Source organism: Brassica rapa, chromosome A02 (genome assembly GCF_000309985.2).
Source record: "Brassica rapa cultivar Chiifu-401-42 chromosome A02, CAAS_Brap_v3.01, whole genome shotgun sequence".
Taxonomy (NCBI): Eukaryota; Viridiplantae; Streptophyta; class Magnoliopsida; order Brassicales; family Brassicaceae; genus Brassica; species Brassica rapa.
This window is the reverse complement of record NC_024796.2, coordinates 2,622,972-2,642,799: the sequence shown is the minus strand read 5'-3', so window position 1 is coordinate 2,642,799 and position 19,828 is coordinate 2,622,972. Positions and strand designations below refer to the sequence as shown.

Below are 19,828 nucleotides of genomic sequence, written 5' to 3'. Positions count from 1 at the left end.
GATGAACCTCAAGAGGGGTTCATTGATGTGGATGCTCTCAGTACGCCATCGTTGCTAATATTAAATGTTTCTCTAGTTCACGGCGTAACACAGCTCTCTCACCGACGACGACGATCGAACTTCTACCCACCACGGGAGCGTTTCAGCTTCTCAGACGATATTTCTCCGGGTTTTAACTTTATTCTCTTATAAAATAGAATTTGGTAGAATCTGCTTGTTACTTTGAGGCCATGCAACATGCGTTATTATTCACTGATCTCTTCTTCTTCAGAAGTTTTTATTCTTAGTAACTCTTCTTAGGCAGGTTTACACACCAGAGATCCTTACTAGACTACAAGTCCCCTTGATCCAGTCACCTTACTACTACAACAATGGTACACTGTGATTATTTTCATTTGTACAGTTATTTGATTTGTATATGATTATTTTATTTCATCATCACAATTTTCTATTTTGTACATTAATTTTAGGCAAAAGATTCTGCTGATTGGAACGCTGTCGATGATTTGGATTTTGAGATCCTTAACTTTCACTCATCTCCATCTAATGCCGATGATGATATGGATTTTGAGATCGTTAACTTTCACTCATCACCGTCGTCCCCATCTCCGGTAGTCACCAATGATGAGCCGCTTCGCCTACCAATACCAATGCTTGGATTAGGGGTTCCAAATGAGCAGCTGTTCGTCACACAAAGATCACTACCAGAACTAGCAAGAGGCCCACCATATTTCTACTATGAGAATGTTGTTCTTGCACCTTGGGAGACAATCTCAAGGCATTTGTATGACGTTGCACCAGAATTTGTGGACTCAAGTTTCATATGTGCTGCAGCAAGGGAGAGAGGTTATGTACACAATCTCCCCATCAGCAACAGATATCTGATTCAACCTCCTCCGAAACACACAATTCAAGAGGTGTTGCCGCTGACCAAGAATTGGTGGCCAACATGGGATACAAGAACCAAACTGAACTGCATATTTACTGTTAATGCTAGTTCTCAGTTAACAAACAGGATCCGCTCTGCCCTTGAGGCTTCTAGGGGAGAACCGCCTGAGGAGATAAAAAGGTATGTCATTGAGCAGTGCAAAAAATGGAATCTTATATGGGTGGGACAAAACAAAGCTGTGCCATTGGAAGTAAATGAAATTGAGACTCTTATGGGGTTTCCAATATACCATACACGAGGTGGTGGTGGCATTAGTAGGGCCGAGCGTTTAAAGTCACTCAGTAATTCTTTTCAGGTAACTGCCCCATGCATTTGCATAATCATCGTTTTGTTTGGTTAGTATCAGTTTATACTTTATAGTAGTTTGAATTTATTTAGTTATTGATAGTTGTATTTCCCATGTTTTGATGTTTGAACTTGTTTTTAGGTGGACACATTGGCATATCATTTGTCTGTCCTTAAACCCTTGTTTCCTGATGGTATTAATGTCCTCTCCCTGTTCACTGGTATTGGTGGTGGAGAAATGGCGCTTCATCGTCTCCAAATTCCGATGAAAACAGTTGTTTCTGTGGAGTTCTCACAAGCAAACAAATACATCTTAAGAGACTTTTGGGAGCGAACTAACCAGAAAGGAGTGTTGATAGAGTTTGAAGATGTGCAAGACCTAACTAAAGATATAATCGTAGAGTTGATGAAGCAGTTTGGTGGGTTTGATATCGTGATTGGAGGTAGCCCTTGCAACAACCTCGCTGGTGGTAACAGAGTAACCCCGAATGGTCTTGAAGGTGAACAGTCTTTGATGTTCTATGAGTATTGCAGGGTTCTGAACGTGGTTCGCCAGACAGCAAAGGAGATGAGAAGATCTTGATGATCCTGGGATAAAACTTAGTCTGAACTCTGTCATTATCGTAACGTAATATCATATGGTCTGAGTACGTATAAGTGTGTGTTTAATATATAAGTAGGAGGGTCCTCTTTATTTTGGCGGTGGTCTATTATGAACTATGCGGCGGTGGTTGATGTTTATTAAAACGTTTTAAATATTAAGTTTGGCTGTTACGTATGAAATTATGAAGCATATCAAGTGAGGGTTAATGTATGAACTCTGTATGTGAGCTCAGTCATTAGTGTCTTTAACCTAATCTAAAAATTACGATTGGGTAGAACTTAGAGAAAGGGTATCTCGTGTGTTTAGTAATCTACCACAACCAGGGAGGTGAGAAATTTCATTAACAGTTTCTCTCCTTTTTTTTTTGATCAAACCATTAACAGTTTCTCAAGCTTGTAAAGTTCTATCATCAACAAAAGGCCCCTATGATATTAAATTATATCTTAAATAGTGAGAACATCAATTTAGCTTTAAGGCCCTCTGCGAATTCTGTGGACTAGTCCAATGAACTTATATGTGATCGATTATGATCAATATTAGTGAGCTTGTTCTCGACCAAACTTATTCACAATTGTGTGTGCAATCAAAAGAAGCTTTTCTTTAAATCTGATTATTTTGATTTAATTGTGCCTTGGCTTCATTTAACAATCATCTGACCATTGTATCCTAATTCAAAGAGACGTAGACAAAGCAGAATTGCAAGGCATTCCGATTTGAACATTTTAAAGTTACTAGTTATATATATATATACAATATTTCATACCTTTTGGTGTATATATACACTAAGTTAAGGATTCAATAACCAAACAAACTCGTTATTCCAATATATCATTCCTATATTATAGCTGAGAACATCCAACTTATAACACCAGCAGCAAAGAACAACATATAACGTCCTTTGTGAATCATTGAATGTTGTCTCTAAAAGTTGTGTGTTTCACATATGCTTGGCTGCGTAGCCTCTGTCTCCTGGTGAAAGTGGAGTCGACCAACTAGTTGAGATTATTAAGGTACTTCAACTTGGTTGAAACATGGACTGGATCATTGATCATACGGAATGTAGAGGCTCCATCTCCGGCTACTGATTGCAATATATGTTTTTGATTGTGAGTTTACAGGTTATTGGAACGCCAACACGAGAGGAAATCAAATGTATGAATCCACACTACACCGAATTCAAATTCCCTCAGATAACGGCTCATCCTTGGCACAAATTAAGCAAACTAAACATCAGTAAGTTTCTCAACATGCTCCATATATTTTTGAGCCCACACCTAACTGAAAAAAATGTTGTGTTGATTCAAAAGATATTTCATAAGCGTACACCTCCAGAAGCTATAGACCTTGCCTCAAGATTTCTCCAATATTTTCTCCAAATAAACCTCAGGAAAAAATTGATAGAAGACTAACCTACTCAAAGCGTCTATGTATATAAATAAAAAATTTGGCATAATCTTTTAAATTTTTTAAAAATAATTAAATATAAATATATATGTTTCCGTCTAAAGGAATCTTTCATAACAAAACTCCTAATAATAATAATAATTTAAAAGAGAAAACAACAAAAAACCCTTTAACTTACAAATAAAAACAATATCAGCCATGTTCGTTTGGTTGCCGCAGGTTTCAGCGGCAGCGGCAGCGTCAACATTCTGCGTCAACTTTTGTTCGTTTCGTTGACGCAGGAAGCTGCGTCTGACGCCGCGTTCGAACGCTGCATCCTGCGGCTGACGCCGATAAAACATGCGGTCGCGATATAGTATGCGGCAGCGTTAGCGGCAGCGTCAGCGTCTGCAAAACGAACAACAATTGTCCTCATTGACGCTGCCGCCGCCGCTGACGCCGAAACCTGCGGCAACCAAACGAACAGGACTATAACCTTTAATTTCCGTTTGAGCTATTTTAATTTCCAAATTTTGAAAATTGTTCATTTTAAATTTCAGCTTTGACCAAACTATTTCAGATACAAAAAAAAGTCAAACATTAAAATTGATTTAGTATGATTTATTGTTAATCGGCTTAAACAGACGTTGAAGCCGATTTTAAAACTCAACTTTTCTTGACCTTATTTTTGGAGCCACATAATATACAACTACTGACATATGATGGTATGCAGGGTGTGTTCTTGCTGAATTGCTCCTTGGACAGGTTCTTTGACTCTCGTCACTCTCCAAACCATTTACCCTTTATGAATCCTGTAATGATTGTCACTAAAATTATGTGTATTTACTAATCTTTGGCCAGTTAGCCTCTCTTTCCAGTGGAGTCGAAGATATTTGAGCCTCAATCTCTATATAAAGATGTATGATCACATAAATAGTCTGATTGATTAAGTAATGGAGTTAGCATTGTCAAGATTATTACTACCGATTAGCTTTCGTATTTTAATGAATGTATTTCTGTCGTTTAATGTCTCTTGCCACTATCCAACGCAATCTGGATGATTGACATTTTTTATTAATTTTAAAAACTTACTCATATATATATATATAGATGATTAGTGTATTCACGGTCTTTGACTCGCTATAGATCGTCTCGTGTTAGACCACCACTACTACTAAGTACTAAGTACTAACGAACTAATGTACATTAGGATCCACAAATTTGAATTTCTCATATACTATACAAATTAATTTCGGGACATGGCCTTTTGGATTATCTGTAATACTCTCTTATTATTATTAGGTGTTTTTCTATATATTTATGAAAGATCCCTGTAGACCGAGAATATATTTATATTTAGTTTACTTTTTAAAACTTAATTATTTATCCCAAAATCTTTTTATTCATACAAAATAAAAAGATATAGAAATTGCTGACAAAAAAGATTTTGAAATTTTTGATACAAATAATAATTATCACTGCTAAATTTTCTGACCACACAATTTTTTCATTTTATATTTAAATATTAATATAATTGATGAGAAATTTGTGATCAAAATTTTAATGCGCCAACTGTAAAGCAATAATAACAACTACACTACCATAACAGCTGTATTCCAATATCTTGATGTTTAAACAAAAATTTCTCTTTCTTGAAAAACAAAATTGAATGTGCCAGCTGTAATGAAAAAGACAGCTGGTCATGCAAAATGACAAATGTATTTCAATGTCTATTGATTTTTAAACAAAAATAATAATTATTAAGGATATCTTTGTAATTAACCATTTTAACTTTATCTCTTGAAAAAGATATGAAGTAGTATTCAGTAAGCCATAGTTATATCCAAACGTTAGAACACAGACAGCGGGAGCGTTTCCATTTATTTGGGTATTGAGTCCACGATATTTCTATGTCTGTGTATCTTTCATGTTGCGTCGGCCACTGATGATCTGTTAATGGTAATGATTTTCTTTTTCTTTTCTAACACACAGGAGAGATCCAAGTCTTAACCCCATCATCATCTTACTAACTACAACAACAATGGTACACTACGATTATTTCCATTTTGTATGCCCTATTCTTTTTTTTTTAAACAATATACCCTATTTTATTTAAGAGGTTAAAACTATTGCTGAAGTTTTGGTGGATTTTCATTTTTGTCCAGGTTCAAAACGACGACTCTGCTGAGTGGAATACAGATGACGATTTGTATTTTGAGATTGATAACTTTCAGTCTTCTCCAAAGTCATCATCTCCTGTAGTCACTTCTTCAGACCACATGTTTGCTACGCTTGTTGACATGGGATTTTCAGATGACGTGATCGATAGAGCAATTCAGGAAAATGGTGAGCCATTTTTGTATGTGAATGAATACATTTGTTTGTTTAGTTTTAATGTCATTATCAATGATTTTGCAGGACCAAATGCTGAAACTTCCGCCATTATTGACACTATATCCAAGTACTCGGTTAGTTTTCAATTTTTGTTTTGATGGGTTCTTTCTTTGTCATATACAGTTTGTCCATGTCTTAGTGTATTCTCTCATTTACTCTATGATTATGTTGTGAAGATGAACTGTGAACCTAGCTCTTCTAAGTCTAAGACTATCGATCACTTCCTTGCCATGGGATTTGATGAGGAAAAAATTATCAAAGCCATACATAAACATGGTAGACATTTATCTCTCTCTCTCTTTTAAAGTATGAAGTTAAACTCTATGACTTTCTTTACATTTGTTTTGTATCTTGCAGGAGAAGAAAACATGGAAGAGATAGCAAATGCACTCCTCTCTTCTGAAGTAAGTGGTGATATTATGAAGATACCATGTCTTCTGATATTAACAAAAATATCTTAAATTTTATTGGTGGTTTGTAGGCAGATACATTGCCTATAATGAAAGAAGAAGATAACATGGACTGGTCAGATAGTGATGATGAGATGAAATACGCTGATTTGTTGAGCTCAGACAACGAGGTATATTTAGCAGTACACAAAACAAGTTTATAATTGTATCTCAGTGTTATTTGCATATATGTATAGGTTATATGCACTTTAATAACTATTTTTATTTTTAAACAATTACAGAAAGATCAAGACTCCTTTGATAGCTGCAATCCATTGAGTTCTTTGGTGAAAATGGGTTTCTCCGAGCTAGAAGCTTCTCTAGCTATAGAGAGATGTGGTAAGGTTCCCTTTTACTTCTTTTTTCTTCACGTTTCTTCCCAAGGAAGTGACATAAACTGTGATTAAATGAAACCATAGCCTCTGCTTGTATGGTGTAGGCGTTACATGTTTCTATTTTTCTCACTTATCTATCATATGGTGTTGTGTGCCTTACACTTATGCGTTACATGGTTTAGGCTTGTCTATCATAGCCTATGCTTCTATGGTCTAGGTGTTACATGTTTCTATTTCTCTCTCACTTATCTATTATTTAGTGTTGCCTCAAACTTGGGCGTTACATGTATATCATAGACTCTGCTTGTATGGTGTAGGCGCTACATGTTTATCTCTCTCACTTATCTATCATATGGTGCTGCCTTAAACTTAGGCGTTACAAATTTACATGGTTTAGGCTTATCTATCGTAGCCTATGCTTGTATGGTGTAGGGTTACATGTTGCTATTTGTCACTCACTTATCTTTCATATAGTGTTGCGTTAAACGTATCTGAAAATTTTCAGGAGACAGTGTGAGCATTGCAGACCTCGCGGACTTCATTTGTGCCGCTCATATAGCTAGAGAATTTGATGAGTTTTACATTGACCCTGAAGAACAAAAGGTATGGTTAAAAACTCCTATAAAAGTCTGTCCTGCAAGTTGATTCGTTTCATAAGTTGTTGTAGTTATTTCATCAAGAAAAGGTTGATGATTTTGTGGGAACTTGTTGATTTGTTGTTCATTATCATCGGAAACCAGCAATATTAAACCTTGATTTTGTGTATGCAGCCTAGACAGAACATCAAGAAAAGGAGGAAGGAGCCTAGGCCATCCGCTAATAACCAGCCGCTTCACCTACCAAACCCAATGATAGGATTTGGTGTTCCAAATGAGGCGGTGTTCATCACACATAGATCTCTCCCAGCACTAGCTCGTGCCCCACCGTATTTCTACTATGAAAACGTTGCTTGTGCACCTACAGGCGTTTGGGAGACGATCTCAAGTCATTTGTATGACGTTCTACCAGAGTTTGTGGACTCCAAGTTCATATGCGCGGCAGCGAGGAAGAGAGGCTATGTGCACAACCTCCCCATCAGCAACAGATACCAGATTCAACCTGCTCCAAAACTAACGATTCAAGAGGCGCTTCCGCACACTAGGAAATGGTGGCCAGCATGGGACACAAGGACCAAACTGAACTGCATACTTACCGTTCATGCTAGTGCTCAGACAACAAAGAGGATCCGCTTAGAACTTGAAGCTCATACTGGCGAACCATCTGAGGCGACAAAAAGGTATGTCATTGAGCAGTGTAGGAGGTGGAACCTTGTATGGGTGGGGAAAAACAAAGTGGCGCCACTCGATGCAGATGAAATAGAGTCTCTTCTTGGGTTTCCAAAATATCATACTCGAGGTGGTGGCATTAGTAATACCGATCGTTTGAAGTCACTTGGCAATTCTTTTCAGGTAACTTGACCTTGCATTTGCATACATGTAATGCGTTTGCTTATGTTTTGATGTTTTGTGTTTGAACTTGTTTTTTAGGTGGACACAGTGGCATATCATTTGTCTGTCCTAACACCCTTGTTTCCTGATGGTATTAATGTTCTCTCACTGTTCACTGGTATTGGTGGTGGAGAAGTGGCACTTCACCGTCTCAAAATCCCGATGAAAACAGTCATCTCTCTGGAGATTTCAGAAGTAAACAGAAACATCTTGAGGGACTTTTGGGAGCAAACTAACCAAAGAGGAGTGTTGATAGAGTTTGAAGACGTGCAAGACCTAGCTAGAGACAAAATCATTGAGTTGATGAAGCGGTTTGGTGGGTTTGATCTTGTGATTGGAGGTAGTCCGTGCAACAACCTCGCCGGTGGTAACAGAGTAAGCAGGAGTGGTCTTGAAGGTGAACAGTCTTCGTTGTTCTTTGAGTTTTGTCGGATTCTGGAGGTTGTTCGTGAGACGACAATGGAGATGAGAAGATCTTGATGGTGACAACAATGGAGATGAGAAGATCTTGATGATAAAACCTAGTTTGAACTCTATTATTATCGTAACACAATATCATCTCGTCTGAGGATAAGTGTGTGTTTAATATAAGTAGCAGGGTCTTCTTTGTTTAGGTGGTGGTCAGTTATGAACTATGTCGTGTGGATGATCATTAAAACGTTTTTAATATTAGTTGTTACATATGAAGTTATGAAGTCTATCACCGGACCAAACTAGGGTTAATGGATTAAAGTATGTGAGCTCAGTCATTGACTCATGAGTGTCTTTAACCTAATCTAATAACGAATAGTATATAAGAGAGGTTATAGAAAGGGTATCAGGCGTGTTTAGTGATCAACCATGGAGGGAGAGGAGGTGAGAAATTTCATTAAAACTTTTATTTTTTCAAGTTTGTATGGACTAGTGCAAGGAACTTAGACCATTGGTTTACTCTCAACTCTATTTTTCTTCTAAAAAATAGGTTTACACTAATTATAGAGTAGAAAATATAGTACCATTAGAACATCTCAAATGGTTTACTCTAAATTCTATTTTAGAAAGGAAAATAGAGTGAGATTGGAGATGTCCTCATGTGGTCGATCATGGTCAGTATTAGTGGGCTTGTTCTCGACCAAACTTATTCACAATCTCTGTGTGCAATCAAAAGATGTCTGTCTAGTTTTTCTTTGAATCTGATTATTTTGATTTAACATTGCCTTGGCTTCATGTAATAACTTATAAACATATTAACATTTTTATATCAGTTATCAGAATTTCATGGGGACGTAGACAAAACAGAGTCCCAAGGTATTTCATAATTTATACAAGTAGATGATTTTACATCTCTTTGGTGCATATATTCACTAATTTATAAATTCAATAACCAAACAAGCTTGTTATTCAAAATATCAGTTATTATAGCTGAGAACCTTCAACTCCTTATATTATAACACCATCAGCAAAGAACAAGAGCCCATAAACGAGATTTTTTGTCTTGATAATAATATAAACACAAAAGGTTTCTCCGTAGAACAACAAAAAAAAAACATTAGAAGTATCTTGTACTGGTGTGTGGTGTTAAAAGTTATAGCGACTTTACACCCCACACACAGTTCACAAAATGAATAATTAACCGAAAGGGGCACACTTTCATATAACTAAATATTATCCCCTATCTGGTAAAAAACCCAACAGGTTACTTCTGTCTCATCATCATAGCCTCGTGAAAACTGCGAGGCGGTGAGGAAGTCGACGGTCCAGCAGCAGCTCTGCTGAATCTCTCTGGACTACGGCTTCTCTCTCTTCCCCATCCTGAGCCACGACCACTGCTTCAAACCACCACAAAAGAAAAATTAATTTCATTTACAAGAGTTATGAGATCCCAATGAGTCTAAGGGAATTTATTACCTGTCACGTGAATCACCACCACCACGTCCACCATAACCGGAACCACCACGCCCACCATAACCAGAATCACCTCGACCACCATAACCGGAATCACCTCGACCACCATAACCAGAACCACCTCGACCTCCATAACCAGAATCACCACGACCACCATAACCAGAGTCACCACGGCCACCACCACGACCACCATAACCAGAATCACCATAGCCGCCACCGCCACCACCAGAAGGTGTACCCCAGCGACGGAACTTGTTCATACCACCACCGCGAGTAGCCAACTCACGGACCTCCTGAGGGACTTTCTGACTTGCTCCTTCCAAGATCTTGATCAGATCAGAAGCATGTTTTGCATCTTGATCCCCGAAGAAAGTGTAAGCTAACCCCGTTGCTCCAGCTCTTCCCGTTCTTCCGATCCTATGAACATAGTCCTCAACTCCATTTGGGAAATCATAGTTCACCACCACCCTGATGTCTTTAACATCAAGTCCACGAGCAGCTACATCGGTTGCAACGAGAACAGGAGTCCTCCCGCTCCTAAACTGATTCAGCACATCATCTCTCTCTTGCTGAGACTTGTCTCCATGTATGGCGTTAGCTCCAAACGTGCGCGTCAAGTTCCTCGCGAGTGTATCACACATCCTCTTGGTCGAACAGAAGATGATAATCTTGGAGCCTGGCTCCTGAGACCGCAGTATCTGCTCCAACCTTCTTTGTTTCTCCATCGGTGGTATCACTTCAATAGTCTGTATCAAAATAAAGAAACCATCAGATCTATTCATGTAACTATGTCTTAACAGTATCATGTCCAAACCTGAGTAATAGACTTGTTGGCTACGAGCTCATCGACGTTACCGATGTTGACCTGAGCAGGGCTAGAGAGCAGATCAGACGCGATTTTCCTGACCTCTTTAGGCCACGTGGCTGTGTACATGAGTGTCTGACGCTTAGTGGGAACCTCGTTCACAATCTTCCTGATCTGAGGCTCGAACCCCATGTCCAGCATTCTATCAGCCTCGTCCAGGACAAGGTAAGACACTTGGTGTAGACTGATCCTCTTCATCTCAAGGATATCATTCAATCTCCCTGGAGTTGCAATGACGATATCGACACCTCTCTCTATTTCCTTTAGCTGAGGACCCTTTGGTGCTCCACCATACAAACACTACACAGAAACGACTCAATAAGAAACTTCTCAAATAAGCAAGTTTCAGTATTATAGATTCAATGGACTTACGGCACAGGAGATTCTTGATGACTTCCCAAACTTCAAAGCTTCAGCTTGGATCTGTGTGGCTAGCTCTCTAGTAGGTGACAGTACCAAGATCGTTGGGCCCATTCTTGAATCATTGCGGACACGCTGGAGATGCATGAAGCCTGGGATCAAGTAACCGAGAGTTTTTCCAGAGCCTGTTTTAGCAACGGCTACAATGTCTCTGTTCTGCATCGCAACTGGCCATGACTGAGCTTGGATTGGACTTGGAGCAGAGAACCCTGCACCGTATAACTGAAAAAAAAAACAAGAATACACTTTAGAGAAAGCAACACATAAGGCAGAGCTGTTAGTCACGGCCTATGAAGCATCATCCTCCCAGGAGGAAGAATCTACTTGTGTCTAGACTCAATGGGGGAGAAATGAATAATCAATCAACATCAAAAAGGTTCTGCCACGAGCTTTGGGTGTTAATATGAAAGTCCTTACCAAAAAATTTGGTCCACCGAAAAGGGCACGCCAAATAATTTGCAAGGACCCCAAAGAAGTGGCACAGTGTACGACATTAGCTCCTCCAAGAGCAAATATCGCACCTGGGGGACAAAAAGAGAGTGCACGTGGCGTAATATTGTGACTCTCTGCTCAAGTGTGTCTAGCCGCCAGTAATTGCTAAAATCTTAAATTTTATAAATTCTCATAAGAGAAATATAGCTGGTGGGGCGATAGGGGGCAGAGAAGTATGGGAATAGAATGTAGCCCACTCCCCCACCAAAACAAAAAACAGTTGAAGAACGCAGACATAATAATAAGTATGGGCTGGCTATCAGACAAAACAGTTGTTTCATAAAAGTGTAAAATAATGAATCCAACAGGAAAAAAACAAAACTCAAACTAGTCTTAGCTCACTGGAAGAGCAATGTGAAAAAAAAATACACATATTACTCTCCCAAACCAAAATCAGTGTGAGAATTAAAAAAAAAAAAAACATGATGTGATTGTGATATGAAAAAAAAAAAAAGAAGATCTCATACCTCCCGCAGAAGCTCTGGAGGGAAACCAGTTGCTTCAAAAGACATCAAAGGTGGCGGTACTTGGCCTCCCTAGCAAGAATTAAAAAAAAAATGAATACCAGAGTCAGTAATGCATAGAAACTTATGGTTAAATGAAGAGAGACTCAAGAATACTTAACAGTGACAGTAATTTCATGGCGGCGGCAATAAGCCTCTGGAGACATTTTTTCAACCGCTGCAGCCGAAGGAGGAGGCACTACGGCAGACGATCCACCAGACGAAGCATTCCCTGGTCCATTGGCAGCGTTACTTGAATTCACAGGTCCACTTCTGCTTGCCTGTCTCAAACAAAAGAGGGATATAAATACAATGTGGCAAGCAAATATAAATCAAAGGTATAATAAATCATCAGTACCTCACTAAACCTTGATCCAGAGTCATTCTTAGCCCCATCGTTGTCCCTGTCATACTTATCCTCTTGCTTTCCAGAACTGTACCCAGAAGAAGGTTGTTGCTGAGCCTGAACCGAAGAGCTTACAGGAGCAGGAGAAGGTTTGGGAGGAGCTAAGCCAGGTGGTCTCTCGTACTGAGTAACGTTAGTCTCCGGATTCCAAAAGTACAAGTACCCGGTTCTGCTATCCACAAGACCTTTCCACGGCTTAGGGAGGTTAGGATCCTCAGGCGCGTAACGAATCGTCGAAGCAGTAGCTGTAGCAGCCATTACACCAAAAGTCCCTGGAACAAAGAACGAAACAGTGTCAAAAAAGCCATTAATAGCTTCGGACAGATGAAAAAGGACAAAGCTTTTGTCTTTTCACATCCTTTTCTGGAAATAAAAAAACAAAACCCTAACATGCAAAAAGAACAGATTCGAGCAGACAACAAGACGAAACACAAAGAGAGAGACAATCTACGACAGAAGCTAGGGGAAACGGTAAAATGCAGCTTAAATCCCCAAACGAATGTCGGAAAATCGGATCCGGTGGGGGTTTCAGGACAAAGAACAAAACTGGAAAGGAGGTTTCGAGAACACTTACTGCGATTTCACGGTCGAGAGAGAGTATTGTTGCGCAGATTCGACGAAGAAAGATCGAAAAGGAGAGACCTTTGTGTATTCTACTCTCTCACTCACTCACTATGGGAATATACGCCACAGAGGAGAAGCAGAGAGAAACGCGTGCCGGTTCGTTTCTAAAACTTTTTCACTTTTTAAGGAAATATCTCCCTCTCTCAACACCTGAGCGGGCTTTTTCTTTGCTTTCTTAACCTAATAATTAACTCGGCCCATATAATTAGGCCCATTACTGTGTAATGACTTTTGTTACAAGGCAACAGAAATAGGGTTTCAATCAATTTTGAGAGTTAATTCAAAAGCTTTTCTTTAGTTGATTCAAAAGATCTTGGTGTGCAGGAGGTGAAAGATCCTCTTCATCTCAGTTAAATTCTTACATATGATATGAGTAATGCTTCTGATTTGATTTGTAGTTTTTAGTTTTTGAAGGTAGTGTTTCTTCTTTGGGTTGTGCCAAGTGAGATTAAATAACTTCTCAAGTTTGAATGATTAAATACGATATGAGTGAGTTAAAATAATACGATTGAGGATATAGAAAATTACAAAGAATTGTTCTTCAACTAGTTAGATTACAAAATTTATGGGATACGAGAAAATAAAGAGCTATTATTATTACTGTGTGCATCAAAAGGCCAAACAAAGCGTTGGCTTTCTATCTTGTTCATTGACTCATATCGCCTTGAGATTTCTCCAAAGGTACCTTCCGCTAGCCATATCAACAAACATCCAGAATCCATTATACATCTTCCTCTTGAAACCGAGTCCTTGTTTATCATCTTTCTCCTTGGGTTCCACTGGTGAGTCAAGCTCTGGAGAAGAATCCACCGTCTTCCAAGTGAAATATCCAGCGAGTACTACTGAGAAGAACACTATTACGAACCTCAACGGACACATCTTCTTTACCTTATGGAAACAAGAAAGCAGAGAACGAAGAAAAATATATATAGAAGAGTCTATTTGTGTAGGGCTTGTGAAAGTCTGAGAATATAGAAGAAAGCAAGGAGAAGTTGAGATATATATTTATAGGTTCTGCATTACATCTTCTAGAAAAGGAAACGCGTTTCTAAATATATTTTCCTTTATTTGTTTGAATCTATTATTTTCCTTTTCATTTAGTTGGCAAAAAGGAAATCTATTTAAATATGTGATTCTGATTAAGAATTACGGATTATATGTTATCTGCTGTGTTAGAGCATCTCCAAAACAAACTCTATAATTCTAAATATAGAGTTTTTTGCTCTCCAAAAAGAAACTTAAAAACTTCAAATTTGAAGTTTTGAAGAGTGAAACTTCAAATATAGAGTTTCACTTTTCAAAACTTCAAATTTGAAGTTTCATCTTTTTATTTGCATTTTGATCCTTACAATTATAGATCATATTTATAATTCTTAAATATTTTTTTGTTTATTGTTTTAATCCTTAAAAATTTTATATCTCATAAATATTTTAAATTTGTTTTATAAATTTAAGTTTTACACATGAAATTAAATAAAAATTTTAAAACAAGATTTATAATATTTTAAAACTAGAATTAAACAACAAGAATATTACAAAAAATCATGATAAAAACTTATTAAAAAGACACATGAAGATATAACTTTTACTCAAATTTAAATATTATAACAACACTAATAGTCTGGTAAATTTGCTCCAAAACCTCCCAAATCTTTAAAATATTGCCCAAACAAATTTTGTGTAACCGAAGATGATTGTTGTTGTTGCTCCTGACGCCTTTTTTGTACGATTCTTTCTTGTTCAGATCGAATGTATTCATGAATATTAACATCATCGACAGAAGCTAAATTTTTTAGAAATATTTTATTTTCCTCTTTTACTTCTTTAAACCCAATTTTTTTGCTTCATTTTGCAGTCGTAATTCAATCATCTCATGACTTTTTTTCCTGGTTGTTGTACTTTCGTTTAAAAGATCAAGGATTTTTTCATGTGATGATATCAAACTATCAGCAGGTATAAGAAATGCACTAGTTGATCATATATGGGAGCATTACGAAAATAATTTATGGAATAATGTAGTATTTGCTTGCAGTTTAATATTTAATTATGTACTTTTATTTATAGTTTTATATTTTAGTGTAAGATTTTTTTAATTAATATTTCTGTAATATTTATATATATGTACTAGTTATTTATAGAAGTTTTATTAATTTACATCAATTATGACAAATATAAGGACTATAGTGTAAAATATAAATAATTTTGAAGTTAGGTTTGAAGTTTTACTTTTGGAGAAGAATACATTGAAACTTCAAATATAGAGTTTTGGAAACTTCAAAATAGAATTCCTTTTTGGAGATGCTCTTAGAAGCTTCCATTTATCTTTTGATAAATAGTTTTGGTTATGTCTTACCAAATTTAAAATTTCAAAATCTCTATAACAACAACTAAAATCACAACAATTGCTTTTAAAAACAGTAACAACGTAATAAATTCACAAAGTATCTAACACATGATAACTCAAATTAAATATCCAACCTTTTAGACTATGATAGACAGTGGAGTCTTGCGAACAAGTAGCCAGTGTGAGCTCTTGCCTCGCTACAAGGCCAAGCCATGACGACTGAAGTAGCATTATAAGAGTTTCTTTTTTTTTTAAACTGGCCAGTATAGCATTATAAGAGTTGCCATGTGAAACATCGCCTTCCTCGTTTGAACAATGTTTTTCTTACTTGGTGTCATCGTTATGGCTCTCATTCACTACTCATAGTACCAGTATCTACTTTCACTTTGTATGTTCTGAGAAGCACCTCGTACGTTCTTGTTTCTGCAAACCCCAACACATCACAAGCAAAAAACTTGTATAAGATTGATTGAAACTTAGGTAGACTAGAGAACATAACCTTAGTGTGTTATGTGTACAACACTACAACAATTCTATACTTGTGTGTTACCCTACTTTGTAATGACTTTTATTACAAGGCAACAGAAATAGGCCGTTTAATCAATTTTGAGAGTTAATTCAAAAGCTAATTTTAGTTGATTCAAAAGATCTTGGTGTGCACGAGGTGAAAGATCCTCTTTATCTCAATTACATTCTTACATATGAATGAGTAAAGCTTCTGATACAATTGTTTGATTTGTAAATTTTAGTTTTTTGAAGGTAGTGGTTTCTTCTTTGGGTTGTGCCAACTGCCAAGTGTTGGTGAGACGTCTATATTATAACTTCTCAAGTTTGAATGATTAAATAACGATATAACTGAGTTAAAATAATACGATTGAGGATATAGAAAATTACAAAGAATTGTTCTTCGTTTTCTGCTTTTGTTTCCATATTCAACTAGTAATTAGATTACAAAATTTATGGGATACGAGAAAAGAAAGAGCTATTATTATTACTTTGTTTGTGCACCAAAAGGCCAAACAAAGCGTTAGTTTTCTATCTTGTTCATTGACTTCACATCGCCTTGAGATTTCTCCAAAGGTACCTTCCGCTAGCCATATCAACAAACATCCAGAACCCATTACACATCTTCTTTTTGAAACCGAGACCTTGTTTATCATCTTTCTCCTTGGGTTCCACTGGTGAGTCAAGCTCTGGAGAAGAATCCACAGTCTTCCAAGTGAAATATCCAGCGAGTACTACTGAGAAGAACACTATTACGAACCTCAACGGACACATCTTCTTTACCTTATGGAAACAAGAAAGCAGAGAACGAAGAAAAATATATATATAAGAGTCTATTTGTGTAGGGCTTGTGAAAGTCTGAGAATATAGAAGAAAGCAAGGAGAGGTTGAGATATATATTTATAGGTTCTGCATTACATCTTCTAGAAAAGGAAACGCGTTTCTAAGTATACTTTCCTTTATTTGTTTGAATCTATTATTTTCCTTTTCATTTAGTTGGCAAAAAGGAAATCTATTCAAATATGTGATTCTGATTAAGAATTACGGATTATATGTTATCTGTTGTGTTAGAAGCTTCTATTTATCTTTTGATAAATAGTTTTGGTTATGTCCTTACCAAATTTAAAATTTTCAAAATCTGTATAACAACTAAAATCACAACAATTGCCTTTTAAAAACAGTAACATCGTACTAAATTCACAAAGTATCTAAAAGAGTTCATCGATGCAGTAGCCTACATATCTCCAGTCACTGCTCAATGAGTCTACTGACTCTACTCTTGTCTGACCATCTCTGCCAACAATACAAAAATAATGCTGGCCATTATGAAAACACAAGAGATAGTACAAGTTTTACTTCTAAAGGAATCCCTGTGATGGCTTTGGTTGATGAAAGGAAGTTTGGTGGTAAACTTTATTCTCTATATAAGTTTCCTTTTAACCGGGGGATCCACTTGGAATCAATTCTATTGATGGAATCAGGAGATAAACTTTTGCTGTTTGTGGTGAGCAGTTCTTGGTAAAGAGATTCATTGGCTTCACAAAGGTTTTAGTGTAATTAATCATAGTGTAAACTGTACATTTTATCTGTTCTTTCATGCTGAGTAGTGAGTATAAATTAAAAGGGGTTGTCATAACCGGACTAAACCAACTCGAGTCCTGGAATCAGAATTGATTAGATTCGATGTATGGTTTGATAACGTGTGATAACTTATGAAGTTAAGATAGATGCGTAACCTGTCGTCTTCCTTGTGCCGTTTATACAAAAATACAAAAGTACAAATATCAAGGTAAGGAGCTTAGAACAACACTAAAGATAGTAATAAAAGGAGTTGTAAGATATATATCATGTTTTTTTGGTTTGTATATCATGTTTTTTTTACACACATATATCATGTTTTTAATTGAAGATATTGATGTTGTAAGATAGATTAATTCTAGCCACACTATCAACACGATATTTGTTGAATATAATGACTATCGGGGGGTCATGGAGTTAGCGAGGTATTAACTGTCATGGAGCCATCTCAACGTAACACCGAAACGCCGTCGTTTCACTATGCCACAGTCCCTGTTGATTCCAGCGGGCGAGCCACCGTGTTCCGACCGTTCTCTCTCTCCTCCCCCCACTCACGCGCCTTTCACCTAGCGTGGCTCTCACTCTTCTCATGCTTCTTCTCCACCTTCTCCATCCCTCCTCTAATCCCCGTCATCTCCTCCGACATCCGCCTCTCCGCGTCCGCCGTATCCGCCGCCGGAACCGCCTCCTTCGCCGGCTCCATCTTCTCCCGCCTCGCCATGGGCCCGCTCTGCGATCTCATCGGCCCGCGCACCTCCTCCGCGATCCTCTCTTTCCTCACCGCTCCAGCCATCCTCTCCACCGCCTTCGTCTCCTCTCCCACTTCCTTCGTCCTCGTCCGCTTCTTCGTCGGCTTCTCGCTCGCTAACTTCGTCGCTAATCAGTACTGGATGTCCTCCATGTTCTCCGGCAACGTCGTCGGTCTCGCTAACGGCGTCTCCGCCGGTTGGGCTAACGTCGGCGCTGGTCTCTCTCAGCTCCTTATGCCTATTCTCTACACGACCATCGCTGAGTTCCTCCCACGCGATGTCTCTTGGCGCGTGTCTTTCGTGTTCCCCGCCGTTTTCCAGGTGGTAACCGCCGTACTAGTTCTCATCTACGGACAAGACACTCCCGACGGTAAGAGAAAAGCCTACAAAGACAGAACTCAGTTAGAAGAAGATGAACGTTCAAGTTTTGTCCGAATCCTTCTCGACGGACTCGGAGACTACAGAGCGTGGATTCTAGCTTTGCTGTACGGTTACTCGTTCGGCGTCGAGCTCACGACGGACAACATGATCGCCGGATACTTCTACGAGCGTTTCGGCATGAATCTTGAGGCGGCGGGGACGATCGCGGCGAGTTTCGCGATATCGAACGTCGCGTCGCGGCCGGCGGGAGGGATGGTTTCGGACTTGCTGGGGAAAAGGTTCGGGATGAGAGGGAGGCTGTGGGGGCTGTGGATAGTGCAGTCGGTGGCTGGGTTGTTGTGTTTGTTACTCGGACGAGTCAACTCGCTCTGGGGATCAATCGCCGTTATGTGGGTGTTCTCTATATTCGTCCAAGCTGCTTCTGGTCTCATCTTTGGTGTCGTCCCCTTCGTCTCCACAAGGTTAGGAGTGTCACTGTTTTGATTTTATTTTTTAAAGTAATTTATTTATTTTTATAAACTTCCGGTGACAGATCGCTAGGAGTGGTGGCGGGAATGACGGGAAGTGGTGGAACTGTAGGAGCGGTGGTGACACAGGTTTTGTTGTTTTCCGGCGATAATGTTAGAAAGCAAAGAAGCATTTCACTTATGGGGTTAATGACTTTTGTCGCGTCTCTTTCTGTCACGCTTATTTACTTTCCACGATGGGGTGGAATCTTTTGTGGTCCTTCTTCGTCTTCCGAATGCGATGATTGTTCCCAGCGGCTACTTGGAGACGAGGAAGAGGACGACGATAAGGTGGTGATTAGTGGTAGACTACGTCCCGTTTGTTGATTCTCGCAACTACTATGCGTTTCGACTAAACCAATGTGTAATAAACTTGTCAAGTGTGTGTATATATGTAATAGCTGAGTTTATGCATGTTGTGGTCAGGCTGAAGAAAACGAGGTGTGGTACTTTATACATGTAAAGCTGAGTTTATATACATATCGAATTGATAAAATGTTGTATTCAAGTTTAGAGATTGAATTGTCAACTTGATTACCTGTTGTAGACTGCTCCGATGCGTTGTATTGTACTATTGTACGAGCTTGAAAGCCCAAAAAAATCTGATATTAATCCAAAAAAATGAACTATTTAATTTTTTAATCCGAATTAATTGAAAAATCGGAATCGAATGGATGCAAAAGTTA

General features: G+C 38.2%; 5 protein-coding genes across 9 annotated transcripts; 3 read left to right on the top strand and 2 right to left on the bottom strand.

Annotated features, from left to right (window-relative positions):
• LOC103850941 (DNA (cytosine-5)-methyltransferase DRM2) lies at positions 1 to 2,017 on the top strand. Of its 2 annotated transcripts, none has more exons than XM_009127741.2 (4): positions 1 to 169; positions 301 to 374; positions 471 to 1,244; positions 1,377 to 2,017. In XM_009127741.2, exons 2-4 carry the CDS (start codon positions 372 to 374, stop codon positions 1,815 to 1,817), a joined length of 1,218 nt encoding a protein of 405 aa, XP_009125989.1. In that variant the 5' UTR covers positions 1 to 169; positions 301 to 371; the 3' UTR covers positions 1,818 to 2,017. The 2 variants fall into 2 exon arrangements, with proteins under 2 accessions (XP_009125989.1, XP_009125990.1); XM_009127742.2 differs by having other exon boundaries at positions 19 to 169; positions 305 to 374.
• Positions 2,018 to 2,252: 235 nt separating this feature from the next.
• On the top strand, positions 2,253 to 8,573 carry LOC103850939 (DNA (cytosine-5)-methyltransferase DRM2). Of its 2 annotated transcripts, none has more exons than XM_009127740.3 (11): positions 2,253 to 5,109; positions 5,214 to 5,265; positions 5,387 to 5,567; positions 5,640 to 5,689; positions 5,792 to 5,891; positions 5,973 to 6,019; positions 6,097 to 6,195; positions 6,307 to 6,403; positions 6,905 to 7,002; positions 7,170 to 7,847; positions 7,926 to 8,573. In XM_009127740.3, exons 2-11 carry the CDS (start codon positions 5,263 to 5,265, stop codon positions 8,364 to 8,366), a joined length of 1,794 nt encoding a protein of 597 aa, XP_009125988.1. In that variant the 5' UTR covers positions 2,253 to 5,109; positions 5,214 to 5,262; the 3' UTR covers positions 8,367 to 8,573. The 2 variants fall into 2 exon arrangements, with proteins under 2 accessions (XP_009125988.1, XP_033140944.1); XM_033285053.1 differs by having other exon boundaries at positions 5,214 to 5,289.
• A 763-nt stretch (positions 8,574 to 9,336) lies between these two features.
• LOC103850938 (DEAD-box ATP-dependent RNA helicase 46) lies at positions 9,337 to 13,215 on the bottom strand. Of its 3 annotated transcripts, none has more exons than XM_018656979.2 (8): positions 13,031 to 13,215; positions 12,409 to 12,728; positions 12,173 to 12,331; positions 12,015 to 12,083; positions 11,008 to 11,277; positions 10,585 to 10,935; positions 9,774 to 10,516; positions 9,337 to 9,694 (listed from the first exon to the last, which is right to left on the bottom strand). In XM_018656979.2, exons 2-8 carry the CDS (start codon positions 12,712 to 12,714, stop codon positions 9,562 to 9,564), a joined length of 2,031 nt encoding a protein of 676 aa, XP_018512495.1. In that variant the 5' UTR covers positions 12,715 to 12,728; positions 13,031 to 13,215; the 3' UTR covers positions 9,337 to 9,561. The 3 variants fall into 3 exon arrangements, with proteins under 3 accessions (XP_018512495.1, XP_033140942.1, XP_033140943.1); XM_033285051.1 differs by having other exon boundaries at positions 12,409 to 12,745; positions 13,046 to 13,194; XM_033285052.1 differs by lacking the exon at positions 13,031 to 13,215 and having other exon boundaries at positions 9,337 to 9,691; positions 12,409 to 12,714.
• Positions 13,216 to 13,570: 355 nt separating this feature from the next.
• Positions 13,571 to 14,386, bottom strand: LOC108870880. The gene has a single exon (XM_018656663.2). It carries the CDS (start codon positions 13,957 to 13,959, stop codon positions 13,735 to 13,737), a length of 225 nt encoding a protein of 74 aa, XP_018512179.1. The 5' UTR covers positions 13,960 to 14,386; the 3' UTR covers positions 13,571 to 13,734.
• A 2,475-nt stretch (positions 14,387 to 16,861) lies between these two features.
• LOC103850937 (high affinity nitrate transporter 2.7) lies at positions 16,862 to 19,692 on the top strand. The gene is made up of 2 exons (XM_009127738.3): positions 16,862 to 19,097; positions 19,169 to 19,692. Exons 1-2 carry the CDS (start codon positions 17,944 to 17,946, stop codon positions 19,467 to 19,469), a joined length of 1,455 nt encoding a protein of 484 aa, XP_009125986.2. The 5' UTR covers positions 16,862 to 17,943; the 3' UTR covers positions 19,470 to 19,692.
• Positions 19,693 to 19,828: the final 136 nt, after the last annotated feature.

Bases quoted from the DNA above. Each gene is read 5' to 3' on its own strand.
- LOC103850941 (XM_009127741.2), top strand. The intron at 1,245-1,376 runs GTAACTGCCCCA...ACTTGTTTTTAG, and splicing joins CACTCAGTAATTCTTTTCAG to GTGGACACATTGGCATATCA.
- LOC103850938 (XM_018656979.2), bottom strand. From the start codon at position 12,714: ATGGCTGCTACAGCTACTGCTTCGACGATTCGTTACGCGCCTGAGGAT. The intron at 11,278-12,014 runs GTATGAGATCTT...TTTTTTTTTCAG, and splicing joins CTCCAGAGCTTCTGCGGGAG to TTATACGGTGCAGGGTTCTC. The intron at 10,517-10,584 runs GTTTGGACATGA...ATTTTGATACAG, and splicing joins CCAACAAGTCTATTACTCAG to ACTATTGAAGTGATACCACC.
- LOC103850937 (XM_009127738.3), top strand. From the start codon at position 17,944: ATGGAGCCATCTCAACGTAACACCGAAACGCCGTCGTTTCACTATGCC. The intron at 19,098-19,168 runs GTTAGGAGTGTC...TTCCGGTGACAG, and splicing joins GTCCCCTTCGTCTCCACAAG to ATCGCTAGGAGTGGTGGCGG.
- LOC103850939 (XM_033285053.1), top strand. From the start codon at position 5,263: ATGGTACACTACGATTATTTCCATTTT. The intron at 5,690-5,791 runs GTTAGTTTTCAA...TATGTTGTGAAG, and splicing joins ACACTATATCCAAGTACTCG to ATGAACTGTGAACCTAGCTC. The intron at 6,404-6,904 runs GTAAGGTTCCCT...GAAAATTTTCAG, and splicing joins TCTAGCTATAGAGAGATGTG to GAGACAGTGTGAGCATTGCA.
- LOC108870880 (XM_018656663.2), bottom strand. From the start codon at position 13,959: ATGTGTCCGTTGAGGTTCGTAATAGTGTTCTTCTCAGTAGTACTCGCT.